Below are 19,822 nucleotides of genomic sequence, written 5' to 3' on the forward strand. Positions count from 1 at the left end.
CCCTTGGTTACGTGTGGATGGCGGCCAGGCTCGCAGGGAGGGGACTCCTCCTGGATTCCCAAGTGCTGGAAGAACTGCAGATGGCAACGTTTCCTTTAACTCTGTGCTGCATCAGAGGTTGGGTTTGATGCCTCACCCACAGGGCAGCTCTGGGCAGCCTGGTGCAGGGACAAACTGATATGTCCCACTGGCTGCACTGACCACACACCAGCCGCACAGGAGGAGGGCTACCTTCACAGATGATGTTACCCGACAGCTTGTGTGGTTTGGAGCCGTTTTTGTAGAGAGAGAAAAGAATCTTACTTTGGTCATATACCTAGCATCCCACCACAGCTCCATGGGCTATTGTATTTTCCTCTTTTCCTTTCCAAACAACTAAGTGGCAACAAGGATGCTTCACCGTGACAGGCGGCATTACGTAAAACTATTTGATTAAAAAAAAAAAAAAAAAAGTCCTCTATTTCTATTCCCATTGAAGCTCCTTTTCTCGATGTCCTGTGGAGTTTTAATTACACAAAATGTTTCATCATTTGTTGCCTTTGCATGGAAATTTTTGGGATGTGATGAAAAACTTCTGATGATTGAAACTGGTCCAAAAAGCCTAGTGTCTTAAAGCTTCGCAAAGGGAAACACACTTTCATATTGAAAATACAGAAGTAGCTGTATTTTATTTTTTTTAAGTTTTGTCAGTTTTTTGTTCATTGGAAAGAAACACAAACCAGCTCTAGTAAACACTGCTCCCCTATTCTGCCTTCCTTGTATGGATGGGAATTGATTCTTTGATCTTCAGTTCAAAGAAGCTGAAAACACGGTTTGTTTGGTCCACAGAGGATTTATATCTTCTTCTGCAGCATCCCTTGATTACCTCTGGGTTTCTGGGATGGTGCTCAGGATGTGTCCAGCCAAACGGAGGCCAGTACTGTGTGTAGCATCACATCCAGGGGATGTTGGCTTCCAAACTCAGGTGGTCTGGTTTCATGAACGTGCAAGAGAGTGGCAACACAGCCCTGAGAGTGGGCAGTCTAGTTTGCAGCCAGGCTGATTCCTGGGGATGGCAGAGAACTGAGTTGTGCAGGAGCAGAGCTGCTCTCCTCCATACTCCTTAGTGACCTGGATGTCCCGTGTCTGATGTCACCACACGATGCAATTTGTCTGCTGCAGACCTGGCCAAGCAGCCCGCTGTCTGCAGGAGCTGGAGGCTGTGGCCTTTTGCAGTGCCACTGTTGTTAACCTGAGCGAGCCTTTAAAGCGAGGGGAGAGAGAGGGCATGGGCAGCAGCTGCATTAACTTCCACCCTGGATGCTGTACACAGCCAATTAAAAAGCTGTTTGGATGCTACCAGCTCTTCCAGCATGAGCTAATGAAACTCTTCCTGCGGTTCAGAGGTGACGGCGACCGGAATGCTGGTTCTAATCCAAACGGCAGTTTTCCTCCTAACGAATTAATCAGCTGATTACGTGCATACAGTAGCTCATTAGAGAGGTACGTGTCAACCTTTGGAAGAAAATTATTGGCTTTATGTGGCCCAGAGGCTGTTGCATCACAGGAGCACGCTCCTTGGAGTATTGCAGCACCATATGCGGTGCTCTAATTAATAGGTGCTGTTCCTTCGGTTGTTGATCTCATGAAAATTACTGTAAAATTTGAATACTATAAACCATTGAAAACTTAGAAGGAAAACCAAAGCAGACAAAAGTCGCTTGCCTTTAATCCAGCCTTCGGTGGTGGAGATTTTTTTTTCAGCTTTCTTAAATGCTTCCAACCTGTTTAACGGTAGCAATAGAGATAAAGCAAAATGTAATTTGGAAATTAGTTCCGGATGTTTGAGCTGTAGCTTTATTTTGGTGAGCTGGGCCATTAACTTTGGTTTGGCTCTTCGTCCCCTGCACAATGTAACGCTGGCAGCATCCCATGGGCAGCATTGCTGCATCCCACTCTTCCAAGGCCCTGATTCATTTTTGGCTGGGCTTTAGAAGCGTAACACAAGAGCAGAAGTGTGGAACAGTCTTGGGCATAGTTTTTTTCTTTGTCCTGATTTTGCTGTTTATCTTGTTTATGCTCTCCTCGTTATCCTGAGCTCTTCTGTCTTCTTGTCAACACAACCTATGACCCTTAAGAACTCTTCTAGAAGAAAATTTGCTGATTGAGTCTTTTTCGTTTTTTTTTGCCTGTAGCAGTTGAGCGAGCCCATCAGCTTATATAATATTAATATTTGTAAAAGCAAACTTACAGAGCTCATAAATCTTCCATAAAAGAGGGACAAAATCTACATCTGTTTCAAAATGAAGCAGGTAAGTAGGTTCTAGGACAAAGGGGTACTGATAAAAATGAAGTGGAGATATGAAAGAAATGAAATTGCCATTTTAATCTGAAAATTGGCTCTGTATAAGTGATACCGAGACTTCATTGCTGCTGGAGCCAGCATTTTTCTCTAGCCCTGGAGAGCCCTTATCCATGGATGCTTCCACAGCAGCCTCGCTGCCTGGCACTCAGTTCAAAGTGCCTGAGCAGCAAAGAAGTCCAAAATTGCAGCAGGTTTTGTCCACAGAGCATAAGCGGACTTCATGAGTGTTTTTCCCAAATCTGTGCTTTCTGAAGAGAACAAAGAAACAAACAAACAAAAATTATATATACACATAAATTCCACAGTTTCAGCTTCTGCTAACCACGGGGCACAAAGGCATGCCCAGCTCAAGGCACAAAGCATACTTTTTCCCATTATACCACAGCAACATGGGGGACCCAGATGAGAAAGTGGTTCCTCTTATTTTTAGTCAAGGACACGAGGAAACAGGCGTGCTGTTGCACTGTCATTGAGGCAGCTTTTCAAAGGAGCTGTGTCACTTTGCAGCAGGTAGGACACTCACAGGGCACCACCTGCCCCATAAGGAACACATCTCCACCTGGGATGACACCACGGCTGTGTCTGCTGCTTGCTCCATCCCAGCTTGCTCTGGAGCTGGAGTTACCCCTCAATCTGAACCTTCTAGAGAAGGAATTTTTCTGTCTTGAAAACATGGAGTTGCTGTCTCTCATGGAATTAGGTCAATTCGTTCAACTCAGCACATTTTTAAGGAGAAGTTTTTATCGTGTCAACTCAGGCAAGGAATACGTTTTAAGAATTTTAGCATTCTGCTCAAACCACTGCTTCATTAAACATTTTAAGGTAATGAGAGTTGGGAAAAAAAAAGATCTTTTTAATGTTAAAAAAAAAAAAAAGGCTGAAATAAGTAGTGAATATGTTGAAGTTATCTCAGTGGAAGATGTTTCCATATTTCCCATTTGTGAAAGTTCATGAGTTTAGCTTTTGTCCTCGTTAAAGACAAGAAAAGATGTGAGAAGCTTTCACAGGGCACACATAATTAGCTGGAAAGTTCCTGCTGGTCTTTCTCATCTCCAAGTCCAAGAGTTTTTTTCCTAAAGAAATGTTCTGCCCCAGCAAATATGGGATGTGGAGGCTCAGTGCTATGGCCGCCTTACCAGGAGGTGCCAGAGCAGGGCTGGGGGCTCTGCGGCATTTCAGATGGCTCTTGTAGGAAAAACCAAGATGAGAGTCTCCAATTTTAGTGATAAGCAAATACAGACTCCTGGCACTGATCTAACTACCATAAATTTGTGGTGTATCGACCGTGGTGGAAGTCAAGATCAATATCAGACTTCAAGAGGTTCAATGGATCAATGTTTCTTTGATACTGATAAAGAAAATAGAGGGCAGGCATTTAAGGCGTTCTTGACATGTTGTGTTACTCTGTGCTGAGGTGGAGATATCAGCGAGTAGGAAGGCAAGGATAGATTTAGGAGGGTAATTGACCAGACTTTTAAAAAGCAGTAGTAAGAATGAGATTTATGGTAGTATTTTCATCAGTTCTAGGCTGAAAAGAGGAAGAGAAAGTTCTTCATAAAAGTGTGCTGGCTCTTGAAAGACGAATTCCTATCGAATAGTGGCATTTTAACGAGGCACTTGTGGCAGTGTGATGGTGAGAGGCAGTGCTGGCTGAATATGTGGGCATTGCTTGGGCTTCAGCACTCCTTGCTTCGCCCACACCCACTGGGTTGTGGGGGTGCTACTGTGGTTCAGGTTGTGAATGACAGGCTCAGGGGACATCCCTGTGGCTTCAGTAGGAGTTGGGCTCCAGCTTTGGAATGGGGTAGATGTTCGTTTTGTCCCATGAGCATTGGTTCACTTTGATCTCCATTAATCTCAGTTTCCAATCGACTGTGTCCAATTTTAGGGCTGTTCTCAGCTTCAGGGCTTCGTTGTTAAGCTTGTTTCCAACCAAAACGCTGCTGAAGTTCAAGGGGAAGCTCTTTAACCACAGTCCCTAAGCTGCCCTGAGGGGACTGCAGAGCTGGTGCTGGCTCATAAGCAGTGGCGGCCCTGTCCTGTTCCCACAGGGATGCCCTCATCCCCTCTCCTTGCTCATCCCAGCAGCAGGTTTCCCCGGGCACTGCCAGTGAATAAAAGGCAACAGGATTACACCAAGGGGTAGGGTCTGCTGCTGCCACTAGTGGGGATGCACTGCAGACAGATGTCAGCACCAGAATGCAGGAAGATCACCAGGTCCCACTACTTAAGCAGTCTGTACAGATCCGTTGTGACATCTTCATTTGTCAACAGGAGCCACGCTGTTCAACAGGGAAACCAGCTGTAAACATGTGAATGGGAGTGGCATTTCCAAGCAGAATGGGCAGGACTTTCAACACTTCCCTCTCTACATATGTGTTTCACCCCTTCCCCTTTCTCATCCTCCTTCCTTTGTGTCACAGGACTGGCTGACGAAGTTTGGGTATCTGCCTCCTCCGGATCCCGTCACAGGACAGCTGCAGACACAGGAGGAGCTGACCAAAGCCATCACGGCCATGCAGCGCTTCGGGGGGCTGGAGGCAACGGGGGTCCTTGGTCAGTGGGTGGCACAGGGGTGGGTGAACAGGGGATAGAGGAGAGGGGCTGGCAGCTGCCGCGATGCAGAGCAGCATCGTCCCCAGGAACCAACATGTGGCTGACAGACGGCCCTGTTTGCAGCTGGAAGAGTAATTACATAGCTCAGGTGTTTTGTTGCCTTGTGCTTTCAGCAACCTGAGGCAAGCAATTATTTCACCAGACCCACACACCCTTGGGGTTACTGTCGTGCTTAAAATAGCTTAAAATAGCTCTTGATGTGCTCGGAAAGAAAAGAGACAGAGAAACTAAGGCTGATAGGTTGTTCTGTTCAAAGCTTTAATTGCAGCCTCAATTTGAATGGAACAAAAATTCCGATTGAACTTCTGAATTTGAGCAGGGAGTGATTTGGTTTCCCCACCAGCAGAGCACAGTGCAGGGGAGGATGATGGCTCAGCCACCAGCAGGGGTGACCGCATCCAACCGGGATGGAGCTGCCCAAAGCCTGGTGAGAGCTGCCCAGCATGGGGCCACCCGCTCAATGGCCTTATTGAGGACAGCAGAAAGCCAGCTTTATCCCAGTGGTGAATGGTTCCCTGTTTCCCCTCAGGCTGCCGTTGTCCCTGCACGTTGCCACCCGGACGTGGCCATGACCTCCTGCTGCCATTCAAAGAGACAATTAGCCAGCAGATGCACAGCCCTTGGAGCAGCCGGTGCCACTTGAGCAGCTGCTGCCCACGTCCCCATCTCAGCAGCACTGAGACTTTCCCCTCTGCTCCTAATTAAGCACTTGCAATTATTATTTCTCCTCCACCCCCTCTCAGGCTGCAGGAAGCCCAGGAAAAGGGCCGTGCTTTCTGTTGCAACTGTGTTTGCTGCATGGGAAGGGGGACTGGACTCATATAGGACTCATGGGTGGGCTCAGGTTATGGCCCCAGTCACTACCACCAGCTGGTGGAGGTGGCTGCTGTGGTATTTCTCATCCCATAGCTGCAGCTTTCCTGTTACACCCATCTTTTCTCTTTCTTCACCACCAGATGAGGCCACGCTGCAGCTGATGAAGACCCCTCGCTGCTCCTTGCCCGACATGGCTGGCCCAGCAGCCAGGAGGAAGCGGAACACGCAGGCTGTGACCAAGTGGAACAAGAGAAACCTGTCCTGGAGGTAAGAGCTCCAACCACAGGACCACAGACCTGCGTGGCCACAGGCCAGCAGAGGCTTTTTGCTAGTTTTTTGCTGCATTGCAGTGTAATTTCTCATGAGCTTCCTGGGGCTTTGCACCATCTCAAGCAGCTGTCAAAGATTTGGCTTGGCACAAATATGTCTTTTTCCCTTGATCTTATCACCTGAGTCCAAGCATTGGGAGCATTTTTTGGGTAATGGAAGCATCTGGTCCCGTTTTTCTAGTCCTTGCCACAGGAGAATATATTTCCCCTAAAGCCATGAAGCGATGTGTGTGTTTGCTGACACACAAAATACAAAAGTTGAGGTCTGACTCTGGAGCCAGGCTGCAGGTAAGGGTCTGGAAATGAATCACTCCTTCTCCCTGTCCCACCGAGACCTGTGCTCTTTGGGACATGTGTTTCCACCCTGAAAGCCCATGTGTGGCTGTGAGTGCTCTCCCAAGAACCACTGGAAAGAGCTGGATGCCCCAGGTCCTGCAAACCCACGTGCGTGGCATGGCGAGGCCTCCTTACTAATAATAAACTTCCCTTTGATCTTGAAGTCATGCCTGGAGCGAGTCCACCTCCCAGCACAGTGACAAATCCTGGCTTGGCGGTCCCTGCTGATAAATGTGGCCATCCCAGGGGTTGGGCTCTTCTGGTGGGCACAACCCCAGGAAACCCCCAGCCGTGCTGTGTGACTGCTGCATGCATTGCCATAAAAAAAGCCTTTAGGTTTGAGATGATGTTATATGCCTGGTATAAAAAGTCCATCTCCTGACAAACTTATTTCTGCTTTTTTTTCATTTCATCCTTCCCAGAGTCTTGGCTGTCATTCAAGAAAGAGCTGTATTTTATGACTGAGGGCTGTATAAGCCAAGGGAAGGCTATAGCAGTGTAGAAACTCCAGCGTGGTATTTACACCCAACACTTGAGATTAAAATAGCTGTTTTGAAACTGCCATGAAAATCTGTCGATAGAGACATAAAGTTTTACGTGCTTACCTTTTACACATTGACTGAAGTTTAAAAAAAGAAAAAAATCAAACAAACCCAAACTCTATTATGCCTTGCATTTAAAAGGTGAAGAAGAAAACGTGAAGAGCTGTAAGGTGGGGATAAAGCTTCCAGCAAAGTTGTACTGAAGGATGCTCTAAGGACAGGCACACGCAGCAGTGAAGAAGGCACTGCCCTGCACACAGCATCTTACAGCCATGCAGGTTGCTCAGGATTCTTCTTTTCACCCCTGAGCACAAGCAGGTGATGCCTGTGATGTGCTTCACGTCACACTGAGGTGCCATGGGTGACACCAGTTCTGCACCACAGCCGTGGCCCCATCAATTGTGCCCTCCTCCCCCTCAGAAAAATCAATGTGGGTTTATCAGGCAATCCATGGCCTGCGGTGCTCAGTAGTGATCAGCATTTATTTTAGTTCTCTGTAGTATCAGGGCTGCACAACATGAAGGAGTGCTTTCATTAACCAGCAATTGATTTCTCGTGCATCGCTAATACTCTTTCGCTTTTGCCTTTCTGAGGATAAAACCCAAAGAGGAGCCCAGAAATCAAAATGGCCATTGTGGTTGGCTCCCTGCAGCAACCAGCTGGAGCAGCCCTCTCTGACCTCTGTTATCCACTGCTTGGACCCAAATCACCTTGAGATGGGACTGAGGAAGAAGGGCACCCAGGGAACACATGACTGGCAGCAGCTGAGGCCACCCGCAGCAGCAGCCTGCAGCTTCATCAGAGGAGGGGCTTCTCCAAAGGGGCTGCTGCTCCAGCTTGCACACCCCGCCACGCTTTGAGGCTATCTGGAGGAAAGAGGTTTCTCTCCAATTACTCAAAATTAGGCTTTTACCCATGACAGGTGCTCTTTAAGGGTAGTCTCATCAGGGTTAACATGCAGGAAGGAGAGCTGCTCTCCACTGGGTACCTAAGCTCCATTTACCACAAATAATAATAATGCTCAAGGTGGGAGGGAGCTTATTTATCTCTGTGTGCATCTGCATTGTGCTGGAAATGTGCTTCCTGTTCAGTGGAACTGGGTAACATAATGCCAACAAACATCCTGTCGGTATAATAGTTTTCTCCTAATCTCATTGCAAGCAATTAGCAGAGCTTCTGCAATCAAATCAGATGTTGAATTGAAAACCCTGATGGGATTCTCCTGAAAAATAACAGTGGTAATGAATGAAGGATGGGGGGTGTTCATTTACACCTATGGCATGCTAATAAAAATGGGTCAGCTCGGGGGTGCAGGACCTTTTATAAGAAGCAGAGCAAGTGTTGATTCTGTTTCTGCTTTAATCTAATGTTTCTGGAGTCAGAGATTGGAATGAATATTAATGATGTTTGTCTACTCAGAGAGGGCTTTCCATCCGCTGTCCTATTAGCAGGGAGATCAGATTTTTTGTGCTTATTCTACAGCTGCAGAAGGCTGAGCAGTGCTTGAGGAGGAAAGAACAGATAATGACAGAAAACTTGAGTCCTGGGCACCCTGATTTTGCAAGGGATGGCTTAATTCCTGCGATAAGCAGGGTGTGCTTTGTGCATGTAATTACTTGCTCAGTGGACATAAACGCAACAAAGGCTTTGCTTAAGTCCAGAGAACTCTTTCAGAAGGTGAAAATACTTAGTTAAGGAATATCTGGAAATGGGATAACCTTTTTTGTACTGTGGAGGTTCACAATGACGCTTTTAATCACGGCAATATCAATTGTGTTCTGTGGTATTAAGGGGAACCTGCCCACCATTTGATCATAAATCGTCCCTTCCATACATAAAAAGTTGCCTAAGAAGTGTTTTTTCTAATTTGGCACCATTCTGTCTCCATTCTATATGTGTTTTGTTTGCGGTCCTGTGATTATCGGATGCTGCATGTATGCAAACATGTTTTCTTTGCTACTGAAATTCTCTCTTTGCATAGATACAGCAGAGGCATGGTTCTGACCAATTTTTGCTCTTTTTTTGCAACTTCGACCAGACTGGGAGGTGATAACTCACATTGGGCTGCAGCTCCATGGGCATGGGATTTGAAGGAAATGTGTGTAAGCAAGAGCATCCAAACTCAGCCAATGAGTCATTCCTATTCCCTTCACTTCAGTCCTCCCAATACCCAAATCACTATTCATAGGAAGAGCTGAGTGCCACGACATCCCTTTCTGACACCTGTAATTACCTCTAGAGGTTTAGTTCAGGTCATTACTGCACTCTGGGGCCAGGGAGTGGTCTCGTGCTGAGCGATGTTCTCCCAGCTATATTATGCAGGAGGGCAGTGAGGTGATCATAATTGTTGCTTCAGCTTTTAAAATTTGTCAGGCCATGAATATTTCATGAACACTTTGGTTGGTGTGCTGGTACACAAGAAATAAAGCGCCTATTATTACTAGGGTAGAGCTGGCCAGAAATTTTCAAGCAGAATTGGTTTTCATCAGTAATTACTCGGTCAACAGTAAGTTTTCCTGAAATGTGCTAATTTTTGTCTAAATTGTCAACGAGAGAGGATCCAAACATACTCTTTCTGAAGCCAATGTGCCTCACTGCATCTTTGACTTTTCACCCTATTAAATCAGCAATATTAGGGATTCTTTTTCCAGGTTTGGCTATGCAGGAAATGCTGGCTTTTTCCATTCCAACTCAGAACAAAAGAGAGGTTTGAATTGCTCTGCTGCAGGACAAATGCCAGCACACTGCTGCTCCCACCTGGTTCTCTTTCAAGGCAAGACAAAGCTGGAAGTGAGGATGAGCTGGTGAGTGCAGTAGTGCAGTAAGCCTCAACTAATTAGTGCCCTTTCCACCAAGAAGCAAGGCAAGAGCTTCTCAAGCGCAGTGCTCCATCAGTCTGTGTCCTGCAGGCAAGAATTTAGAGGAGTTTTGAATGAGATTTACATCAAAGGCATTCTTTCTTCCTCCTTGTTATGGATTGCAGTACTGGTTTCAGAATGTGCTGCCCCAGCAGACGTACTGGGAAATAAATGGTGACTGCAAATCTCTATTGGGTTTCCCTGTGCATCTACGTCTCTTCCTGCTGGTCCTTGGAGTAGCTCGTTTGTGCCCCTCTCCTCCCCTCCTTGTTGCCCTCTTTCTTTCAGAGTTCGCACCTTCCCCAAAGAGTCCCACCTGGGCCACGACACAGTTCGTGCCCTCATGTACTATGCCTTGAAAGTCTGGAGCGACATCACCCCGCTCAACTTCCACGAGGTGGCAGGCAACAACGCCGACATCCAGATTGACTTCTCCAAGTCTGATCACAACGACGGCTATCCCTTCGATGGGCCTGGAGGCACGGTGGCACACGCTTTCTTCCCTGGAGACCATCACACAGCAGGGGACACTCATTTTGATGATGATGAATACTGGACCTTTCGGTCATCAGGTTGGTTGGGCTCAGAGCTGTGCAGTCAAGAGTGGATTCTGCATTGCAGACAGACAAGGCAGAGGCAGACACTGAGGCCCTGTAGCTTCCATTAGCGTGTGTATTATCAGCAATTGATTGGTGCCCATTTTGTGCCTGCTGGTTGCAGTTGTCTGTTAAGCACTCAGGTGGAGGAGTGGGTTCAGTGCTCCCGAGGAACAAGGTGGTGAATCTGATGGTGAGAAGGCTGCCCTCTGTTTTGAAGGTCTTGGAGCTACCCAACCTTTGTCTTTCATTCATTTTGTTCTCCCCAGTGATTCAAAAATAACAGGTTGGTAGGTGATATAAAAATATCCCCTAAGGTTGTCAGTTTGGCATTAAAATGTCAGAAAGCATATGTCTTGTTCTCGCCCAGTGCTGAAGAAAACAGCACAGGTTATAAACACCCTGGCTGTTTACAGGCACTGTAAATAATAGTCATCAAGGAAAAAGCAAAAATTCAGCAAAAATATCCCCCAGCACCTCAGGCCCTGTGGAGACAGCAAAGAACAGCACAGGATTCAGGATCACTGATTTGAAACATGGGGCTCCCCTGAGATTTGCAGAGCCATTCGGTTTCCCAGCCATTCCATTACAACACTTGCAGTTGTGAACTTTCTCAGAACCATACTTAAAGTCATCAACGTAGCTCCAACAGGGCACTGCTGTGCAGGGAGGACCAGCAATTGCACGTGTGCTTGACACAGCCCATCTGGAGTCAGGTGGTAGGGATGCACCAACTGAGGTTGGTCCCACAGGGCTTCTGGGAGTGGTTCTTTGTTTTGGCAGTGATGATGTAGGTTTGAAAGTGGACATTAAGCCCTGTCTAGATCTGACCCGAGCATCTGAAGCTCTAGAGTGAGCCTTTTGTTAGAAGGGTGGATCTGTGTGGGTGCAATATGAGGCACTATGAGTTGGATGGCAAATGAGGACATCTGGGGAAAGAGAGAGAGAGAGCTCAGACTGAAAAAAGAAGTCATCAGGGAGGTGTCATTGTTCAATATACTCTCCCTGATGTCCAAGCCTGAGCGCTCACACTGTGAACTGATGCCTGGTTTTCTATTTCCTATGTCACACTTCTGCTTCCTTTTTCCAACAGGAGGAACATTTCTTCACGCTTCACCTATTCAAAAATTTGTTTTCCAGTTTATCCAACACATAATGAGTTTGATTTCAATTATGTATTTCCAGATGCTCACGGGATGGACCTATTTGCTGTTGCCGTCCACGAGTTTGGCCATGCCATTGGCTTGACCCACATTTCAGCCATAGAGTCTATCATGAGGCCCTACTACCAAGGTCCAGTTGGGGACCCTCTGAAGTACGACCTGCCTTATGAAGATAAAGTCAGAATCTGGCAGCTCTATGGTAAGCCCTTGTCCCTTGCCCAGCCATGGCCTGTTTCTGAGCTGTATTTTGGGGTGAGTGGGGCTGTGGGGAGGGTGTGTGTCTCTCTACTGCTTCTTTGTCTTTACACACAGGAGTCAGAGAATCTGTATCCCCCACAGCCAAGCCTGAAGGGACCAAAACTGAGGACCATCCTCTCCTTCCAGAGCTGCCTGAGAACCGCTCCACTGTCCCGTAAGTCGAGTTCATTTCTTTCCAGCTGTTGCTGATGTTCCTGTGAATGACATGAAATGGCAAAGCCCCACTAGTCATCAGGATCTTGTCTGTGCTATTCCCCTCTGGATCTCTTGCCATCTGATAAGCTCACTCACACAGAGTGTCCTTTCCTCCTTACATCTCTCAGTCACTTCCAGTCACTGCTGGACTTATTAAGCAGTGCCCACAGTTGAAGTGGTTAAGAGCAACAACAAATGATGGTTGCTGTTAATCATTTAGGTAATTCTTGTAATTCAAGGCACGTCTAGAAGTTCTGCATTATCTTGAAACACTCTGCATTTCCTTAAGACTTGAAATTTTACTTATGTTAATGGAAATTTGTCCCCATCACCCTTAGGTGAACCCGCCCTTGCTGAAATGTTAATCAGACTTCTTCAGCAGTATCCTGATTAGTGTCTGCATCACTTACCTAAATCTTTCCACGGTGAACAACTCCCTGAGGTACCTGTGGGGGTGAATATTGGAGCGAATGGTCCGATAGCCTGACTCAAGTGAAGGTTTGAGCTGGCAAGGGACTGCTAAGAGTGTCAGTGAGCAGCCAGCATGTCCTCATTAGGGGAAGCTCCAGATCTAGATCATTAATAAGCATTGGAGTTACCAAGATATTACTAGCAGAGCAGCAGGACAGTGAAGAGAGGAAGGGACACTGAACAAAAAGCAGGAGTTCATGGTCACACGCATTCTGGCTGGGTACGGGGAGTGCCCAAGAGAGAGCAGCAGAGATGGAGCCTGTCACCTTCACCCCCTGATCTGCCCATCCAGGGTGCAACCCTGAGGAGGTCACTTCACGTCCCTGTGCCCCAATTCCTCTCCTGCACAGAGGTGATAATGGCAGTGAGAGCATCAACAGTGAAATATTTCCACAGTAACAGGGATGTAGAAAAATCTAATATTGAGGAAGCACCTCTGCACAATTACCTCCTCCCATTTCAGCATCTTCTACACCCCTCCTGGTCCTGATTGGTGTGGTGCCCATGGCACCGTGGTCCCCACTGCTGTAGGAGCTGTGGTCTCATGGCAGCAGCTGGAGTAACATGTTTACAGTGACCTCCTCCTCCTGCCCCACGTGTGACCGTGAGGTTGAATGGAGTTCACTGCCACATCTGTCACTTTGTGCCTAAGCTGGTGCTAGCTGCACAGATCTTCTGTCAGCAAATTAGATTTATGCTTCCCTGTCACCCACATCAGCTCTTTTCTGTGTGTTCCCAGCATCCTTTCCTTGTTCTCTATCAATCATCATTCCTCACATGGTCTCCACAGCTCTTAGGTCCTTCATACTCTGTGCCTTTCCCACCCACCTTGTTAAAGGCAGCTCAGCATCTAAGCCTGCCACTTGCCAGGTAGCTTTTGCCATATATCATGTGGCATTTTCTCACCTCTGCATCCTTCTGTTTTGTCTCTGCTGCTTTCTGCTATATGGCTCTGAGTTTCTGAGTCCCAGCTGCTGTGGTGATGTGCTGAGTGGCTCCAACCCTTCACGTGTCCTGCCTGGGGCCAGCTGGTGCTGTGCCACCAAGGAGTGGGACCACCTCTGTCCCCACTAGTTTTGTAGAGCCAGCGCAAGAAGAGCACATCCCTGCACCAGCTCACCAGTGGTCCAGGGAATGCACGTTCCACAAAGGCATCTGCAGGCTGATGAGTGCCTAGGTTGACCTTGGAAATCCTCATGCACATGGCTGGTGGGGAGGGGGGTCTCTAGGATGGGGACCTGGGGCACAGCCCCTGCTCACCAACTGGCCATCTCTGTGCAGGCTGCGGCGGGATGTGCCCAACAGATGCAACACTCACTTTGATGCGGTAGCCCAGATCAGGGGAGAGGCTTTCTTCTTCAAAGGTAAGTAACCCAGCATGTCTATGGCCCTGTGGTGACATTCACATGACACTGAGGAGGTGGTATTGGAAAGTCCAGGGCATGCAGTCAGGATAAGCTGGCTTTGAGTTTGCAGACTGGAGAGCGCTTATGGGTCCTGCAGGACCTGAAGGCCCAGGAAGGTGCTTCACATGCTGCTGAATTCTTTCAGCTCAAGTAAAAGCTCTGAGACACTTCATCAGCCCGCAATGGCCAAGGATGGCTGATGAGCATGTTTCAATGTCTGTGCACATCTAACCTCTTGGCAGAAGAAAACTGCCCACCCTGCACCATGTCCACACAATGTGCACCATCAGATCCAAAGTATGGGTAGAAACAAGGATGGTGGAGCAAGCAGAACTCTCTTGCTTTTCACTTGAATGCCTTCAATTTTCCTTTCCTCCCACACTTCATCTTCCTTGATGCCACTTGCTGTGCATCACTCAAAGACAACACACGTACAATTATAGAACCATCTGGTTCCGCGTTAGCAAACACTTGCTAGCAGTGTGTCCCCGGGGTTGCAAGCTGTTGACAAGGATACCATTGGTGCCTCTTCAGCTGCACAGAGCCTATCTGTGCTGGCCTCCATGAGCTTTTTTCTCATCTTGATGGAAAAACGCCCAGTGCTTTCCATTCCCAGACACTGCTTAGTGACCCCAAAGCCACCCAGCAGGGACGCAAAAGCATCTCCCCAGGGATCAAGAGCAGCATCCATCTGACTGTAACCATTAAGAGCTCCAGAGAACTTGGCATTGTCTGAGGGAAACAAAATGGAGGCTGTTCCCCTGAAGTATTTGTACAGAAGCCATGGAGAAGACAGGAAAATGAGAGACAACAACTTGTACGCAGGATAAATGGATATCTGTCTTGCAGAGGGGATTAAAAAAAAAAATAAATGGAAAACTAAAGAGAATTCCATCTTGGCAGCTATTTTTGGATATATTTATTGCGGGCCAAAATGCAAATTGGAAGAGCAGAGTGTCAGCATGTGCCAGCTGCACACTGCCCTGGAGAGCAGCAGCCGAGGGCTCAGCCTGCTGTCAGCACCCGGCTGTGCAGCAGGGAGCTGGGACATCTCCTCCTGGGCAGGACTGCGGTGAGCCCCAGGGATGAGCTCCATCCACCGCTGGACATTGTGTTCTGAGCTAGCATGGCTGGTTCCCTGGCTGGAGAAAAGCATCGCTGAGTGCCATCCAACACAGCAACCCGAACTCCTGAGGACTTTCCCTACTGAAAGCAGTGATGGGTTCCCTGCACTGCTGCAGTGCTGTTTGCTTTGATTTCAGTGCCTGACTGCAAATTTCTGAAGTTTTGGAACAACTTTGGCCTGTGTGCGTGTTTGCAGGCAGCTATCTTGCCAGAGGCATCTGAAGTACTGAGAGCATGGTACGCAGCTGGAATCAAAATCACCTCGTATTAAAGAAAGCAATTGCCTCAGCCCGTCATCCATGTAAAACGAGACACTCGGGATGGCAGGAGTTCACACTTGGCTTTAATCCTACTCAGTTTGCCAGCTTGGAGGGTGGTTTTAAATCAAGCTCTTTAAACAAACATGGGGTTTGGGAGTTTCTCCTTTGTTGTATTTCTGCATGCGGATGGCAGCCGTTCCCCCGTGCCTGGCTTTGGCTGATACTGTCCAACCAACTGCAGCACTCGGGATAGCAGGCTTGGCTGCGACAAGGCACGAGCATGGGCAGAGCGGGGCCATCATATTAAGAATTCATTGCTCGATACAGCTACCTTTCTCATCTTATTTTCCTGATAGTTTTCAACTGAAACAGCCAAGAGCCCTGAGCACAGCTGCCCCTGAGCATTGCTGCGCATCTCACTGGCTGCAGCTGCACCCTGCTGAGCCCTGCTGGGACAGGACAATCAAGTCAAAAGCATTTAGGCTTTCCCTCGTTGTGCCAATGAGCACACAGCTCTCAGAAGCTCAGATGTGTGCCTACAAGAGAAGGAATTACGTTGAGATGGATTTCTTTAAAAAAAAAAAGTGAAAATCCATCTTCTTCTAGCATCTCTCTAATTAGAGATGCAGAGATCATCTTTATTTAATTACAAGCATTTCCATAGATGTACAATGGCCACCAAATCTGAATACACTTCTTTTTAACGTTCTTAAAAAGAATCTATAATTATGGCAATTCCTACCACATCTGAATGTATTATTCATTTGTAGGTCTCAGTCAAATAGAGCAAATACGCAAACTGGAGCAGAAGAACAAGAATATGATATAAATCCTTGTAATTATAATAAAAACCCCTCTCTGCAGATGTTTAAGCGTTAGAATTTTGCCTCCTGCATTATTAGGCCGGGATCCAATTTCCATAACATTTTGAAAGACAGTGTCACAATCTGCCAGCTCCGGAGAAAGCGCTGAATGCGCTGAATACCAATCTGAAGGCACATCTCTGCTTTCTGTTGCTTGTTTCCCTTGGGAACCTGTGCAAGAGCAGATGTAAATAACACACGGTCATTCCTAATGGGCAGTAATAAACACGGGGCAGAGCTGAGGGTTCGCTTTCAGACTTCTTGCTCCAAATCGGGATCTCAGTGTGCGGAGCCCTCTGGGGTGAAAAAATCAGCACCCTGCAGAAAGCTGGGCTGAGTCCCAGGCAGCACAGTGCTGGGGGGTTGTTTTGATCCCCCAGAAGGGGAATTTCTTCTAAGAGCTGCCAGAAACACAAAATGCCAGCAGCTGCTTCTGTAGAGCCCGTGGCTCCTGTCTCGCACGCTTCGCTTCCCTCTGTCGATGCATGGCGTGGTGCCGGCCCGTCCTGCACGGCGGTGGGCACTGGGGTAGGTCAGTAATGCCCTCTGTCCCTCCAGGCAAGTACTTCTGGAGACTGACCCGCAATAAGCACTTGGTCTCCCTCCAGCCGGCCCAGATCCACCGGTTCTGGCGGGGCTTGCCCCTCAACCTGGACAGCGTGGACGCCGTCTATGAGAGGACCAGCGACCACAAGATTGTGTTCTTCAAAGGTGAGAGCAAGCAACGGTGTGTGCCCCCAGTACACAGCCGTGCAGCATGGCTCTGTTCCTGCAGAGACCCCAGGGCTCACCTTCTCCCAGCACAGGTCAGGTGTTGCCCACACTGGGGCAGGAGGCACCAGGGGAAGGCAGGCAGAGTGTCCTGCAGGACGTGGGGGAAATCACACTTCAGCCAAACCTAATGGAAATCTATGCTTTTTGAGAGCGAAACAGAAGCATAAAACACCCTCTGCTCACACCTTACAGAGCCTGCCTTTTGTCTTTTTAAAAAGAAATCACAGAGGGAGCACAAATGAGAACCTGACGAGGTTGATTTTGCTAGCTATATTTCTGCTACTTTATTTTTTCTTACCATAAATGATATAATCCTCTCTTTTTTTTTTTTTTTAAAAAAAAAAAGAGCTCTCCAGTTTCTCCTGCAAGAGCTGGAGGAGAGAGATTAGCTCTCAGGTCGTAAACCAATATCCTCTGAGCATCCCAGGTGTGCCACAGCGATGGCTGAAGCTGCATGATGCCACTGCCCCAGCATGTCCCTCCTGTGCCAGCACAGGGCCCTGCAGGCAGGCAGCAGCCATGGAGTTGGCGGTGCTGGAAATTGCATTTTGTCTGCTGCTGGGCTGCAAGCAGGGGTGAATTACTGATTTCAGAAGTGCTGAATCACCAGAGCCAGGCTGTACAGGGCTCAGTAGAGGATCTCACACAACCTCGGTGTTCAGGGAAGCGTTTCCCCCGGGGACCCTGGGACCCCATCAGACCTCTCAGCAGGGCCATGCCTTCCCCAGCCCTCAATGCATGCTGGATCCAGACTGCCCCCTGATTTTCCCCCTGCCCTCCCACGCAGCCCTCAGTGCTGCTCTTCATCGTGCCCGTGATGATGGAACGAGAGGTTTACTCTCCAGCCATAAAACACTGCCTCATTCTCACTCTCCAGCATCGTTTCATCGATCCCTGGATACAAACCAAAGCACACAAATTACTCTGACTTTCGAGTCTCTGCTGCTGTTTAAGTGCTTCTTCACGTTTTCTAGAAAATGAAGGGAAAAGCCTGCCCTTTAAAGCAGGCCAGGTGTCTCCCTGAGTGCTGCAGATGCATCAGGTCCCCAGAGACCTCATACAGAAGCTGACAGAGTGCCTGTCCCCATGGCAGGATGTGAACTGGGAGAGGAGGGATGTGGACCTGTTCTCTGACTATGAGGACCCCCAGCTGGGCAGCCCAGCTCCAGCTCAGCAGCTGTCCCAGCGGGTTGCTCCCCTCCGACCCCATCTGGTGCCAAGAGCCCAGCAGAGGGTTGTCATGGCAATATGTAACAAAGTACTGGTTCATTGCAGGGAAGGCCAGCCCTGGCTGCGAAACTGATGTGATCGTTCTCCACACTTCTCTCCTTTCCTCAGGGGACAGATACTGGGTGTTCAAGGACAACAACGTGGAGGAAGGATACCCGCGGCCCATCTCGGACTTCGGGCTGCCGCCGGGAGGGATCGATGCTGCCTTCTCCTGGGCCCACAATGACAAGACTTATTTCTTTAAGGACAACCTCTGCTGGCGCTACAACGACCACGAGAGGAGGATGGATGCCGGGTACCCCTCAGAGACCATTCCATGGAAGGGAATACCGAGCCCTTTAGATGATGCTATGAGGTGGTCAGATGGTGAGTCTGTGAGATGGGTCCAAAAAGTGAGGAAAAAAGCAATGCTCTGGGATACAGTCCCATGTCTCAGGTCGGCTGGCACTTCCTCCATCCAAAAGCTGCAGAAAGAGAGGCAGGCTCTGAGCCGCAGCTCCCTCTGCTCACTGAGCAACACTATCATTGCAGGCGGGGAGCAAAAGCGCCTGGGTGCCACATAACTCAGTTTCATTAGCAGAACACAGCTGATGTTGTTCTGTGGTGACTTGTCTCCTGATATCTGCTGGTTTGCGCTTCACTGAGAGTGTGGTTGGATTTAGAGCTAGATGCGTGAAAACCTGGGCAAAAAAAAAGTGTTGGTAAAGGAAACATCTCTTTTCCCAGGTGCAAGCTACTTCTTCAGGGGCAAGGAGTACTGGCGAGTGCTGGACAGCGAGCTGGAAGCAGAGCCTGGCTACCCCCAGTCCATCGCCAGGGACTGGCTGGTGTGCAGCGACATGCAGGCGGATGCCCCGGAGGCAGCGGGCAGCAGCAGGATTGGAGCACGCTCCAAGCCCGGGCAGCACGACCAGAGCCGCTCAGAGAACAGCTATGAGGTCTGCTCCTGCACCTCGGCCTCCGAGCCTCTGCGGGCCTGCTTTGTGCTCAGACTGCCGGCCGGCCTCACGCTGCTCTGGGCTGCAGCACTGCTGTGTGTGGTCCTATGACACCTCACCCCGCGGAGAGGACAGTGGTGCTCCAGGACGATGGGTGGATGCAATCCCGTGCAGCTGAGTGGTGCAAGCAGAAAAACATTCCTAGGAACATGCTGGTGAAGGTTTTGAATTCTCCATGAGAAGTGAACAGTGGCTGTTTTTAGTTTGTTTGTTTTTCTTTTTAATTTTAGTTAAAGGTCTAATAACAGATTTTGAGTTCTGCACCTTCTTATTCCCCCATCCAGCTGAAGATGAAAGCAGCCTAGCGTTGCACTTAGAACTGTTCCATAGAGATGTGTAGCTTTGGATGCCAAACACTGCAGAGGAGGGAGGGAAGTACTGCTGTGGTCGAGTGGGGACAGTGGTGGCAGCAGGACGGGCTGTGCTGCCATCACATACACATCCCATTGGATGTACTGGGTAGAAAGAAACTGACACCACGAAGATTAACTGCAAGGTGATTGTTTTATTGTCCAATCCACCATGGTAACTGATGTCTGGGTAACCTGTGTCCATTCTACAGGTCAGAATCAGCTTTGCCTTTCAGAAGGCAACGCAGCTTATCTTTGTATCCAAGTCTTTTGAGTTTAACAGTTTCTCTAA

At 48.4% G+C, this 19,822-nt stretch overlaps 1 protein-coding gene across 1 annotated transcript in view; it reads left to right on the forward strand.

Moving 5' to 3' along the window:
* The window catches only part of MMP17 (matrix metallopeptidase 17), a 39,552-nt gene extending 20,125 nt beyond the window's left edge, over positions 1-19,427 (forward strand). The window contains exons 2-10 of the mRNA XM_048964557.1: positions 4,768-4,900; positions 5,917-6,043; positions 10,130-10,413; positions 11,623-11,799; positions 11,913-12,012; positions 13,806-13,888; positions 16,737-16,889; positions 18,291-18,548; positions 18,909-19,427. Coding sequence (XP_048820514.1) covers positions 4,768-4,900; positions 5,917-6,043; positions 10,130-10,413; positions 11,623-11,799; positions 11,913-12,012; positions 13,806-13,888; positions 16,737-16,889; positions 18,291-18,548; positions 18,909-19,231 — 1,638 coding nt within the window. The 3' untranslated portion in view covers positions 19,232-19,427. The remainder of the gene's footprint in view (positions 1-4,767; positions 4,901-5,916; positions 6,044-10,129; positions 10,414-11,622; positions 11,800-11,912; positions 12,013-13,805; positions 13,889-16,736; positions 16,890-18,290; positions 18,549-18,908) is intronic.
* The last annotated feature ends 395 nt before the right edge of the window (positions 19,428-19,822 follow it).

The sequence above is a fragment of the Lagopus muta genome, chromosome 17 (assembly GCF_023343835.1).
Source record: "Lagopus muta isolate bLagMut1 chromosome 17, bLagMut1 primary, whole genome shotgun sequence".
NCBI lineage: Eukaryota > Metazoa > Chordata > Aves > Galliformes > Phasianidae > Lagopus > Lagopus muta.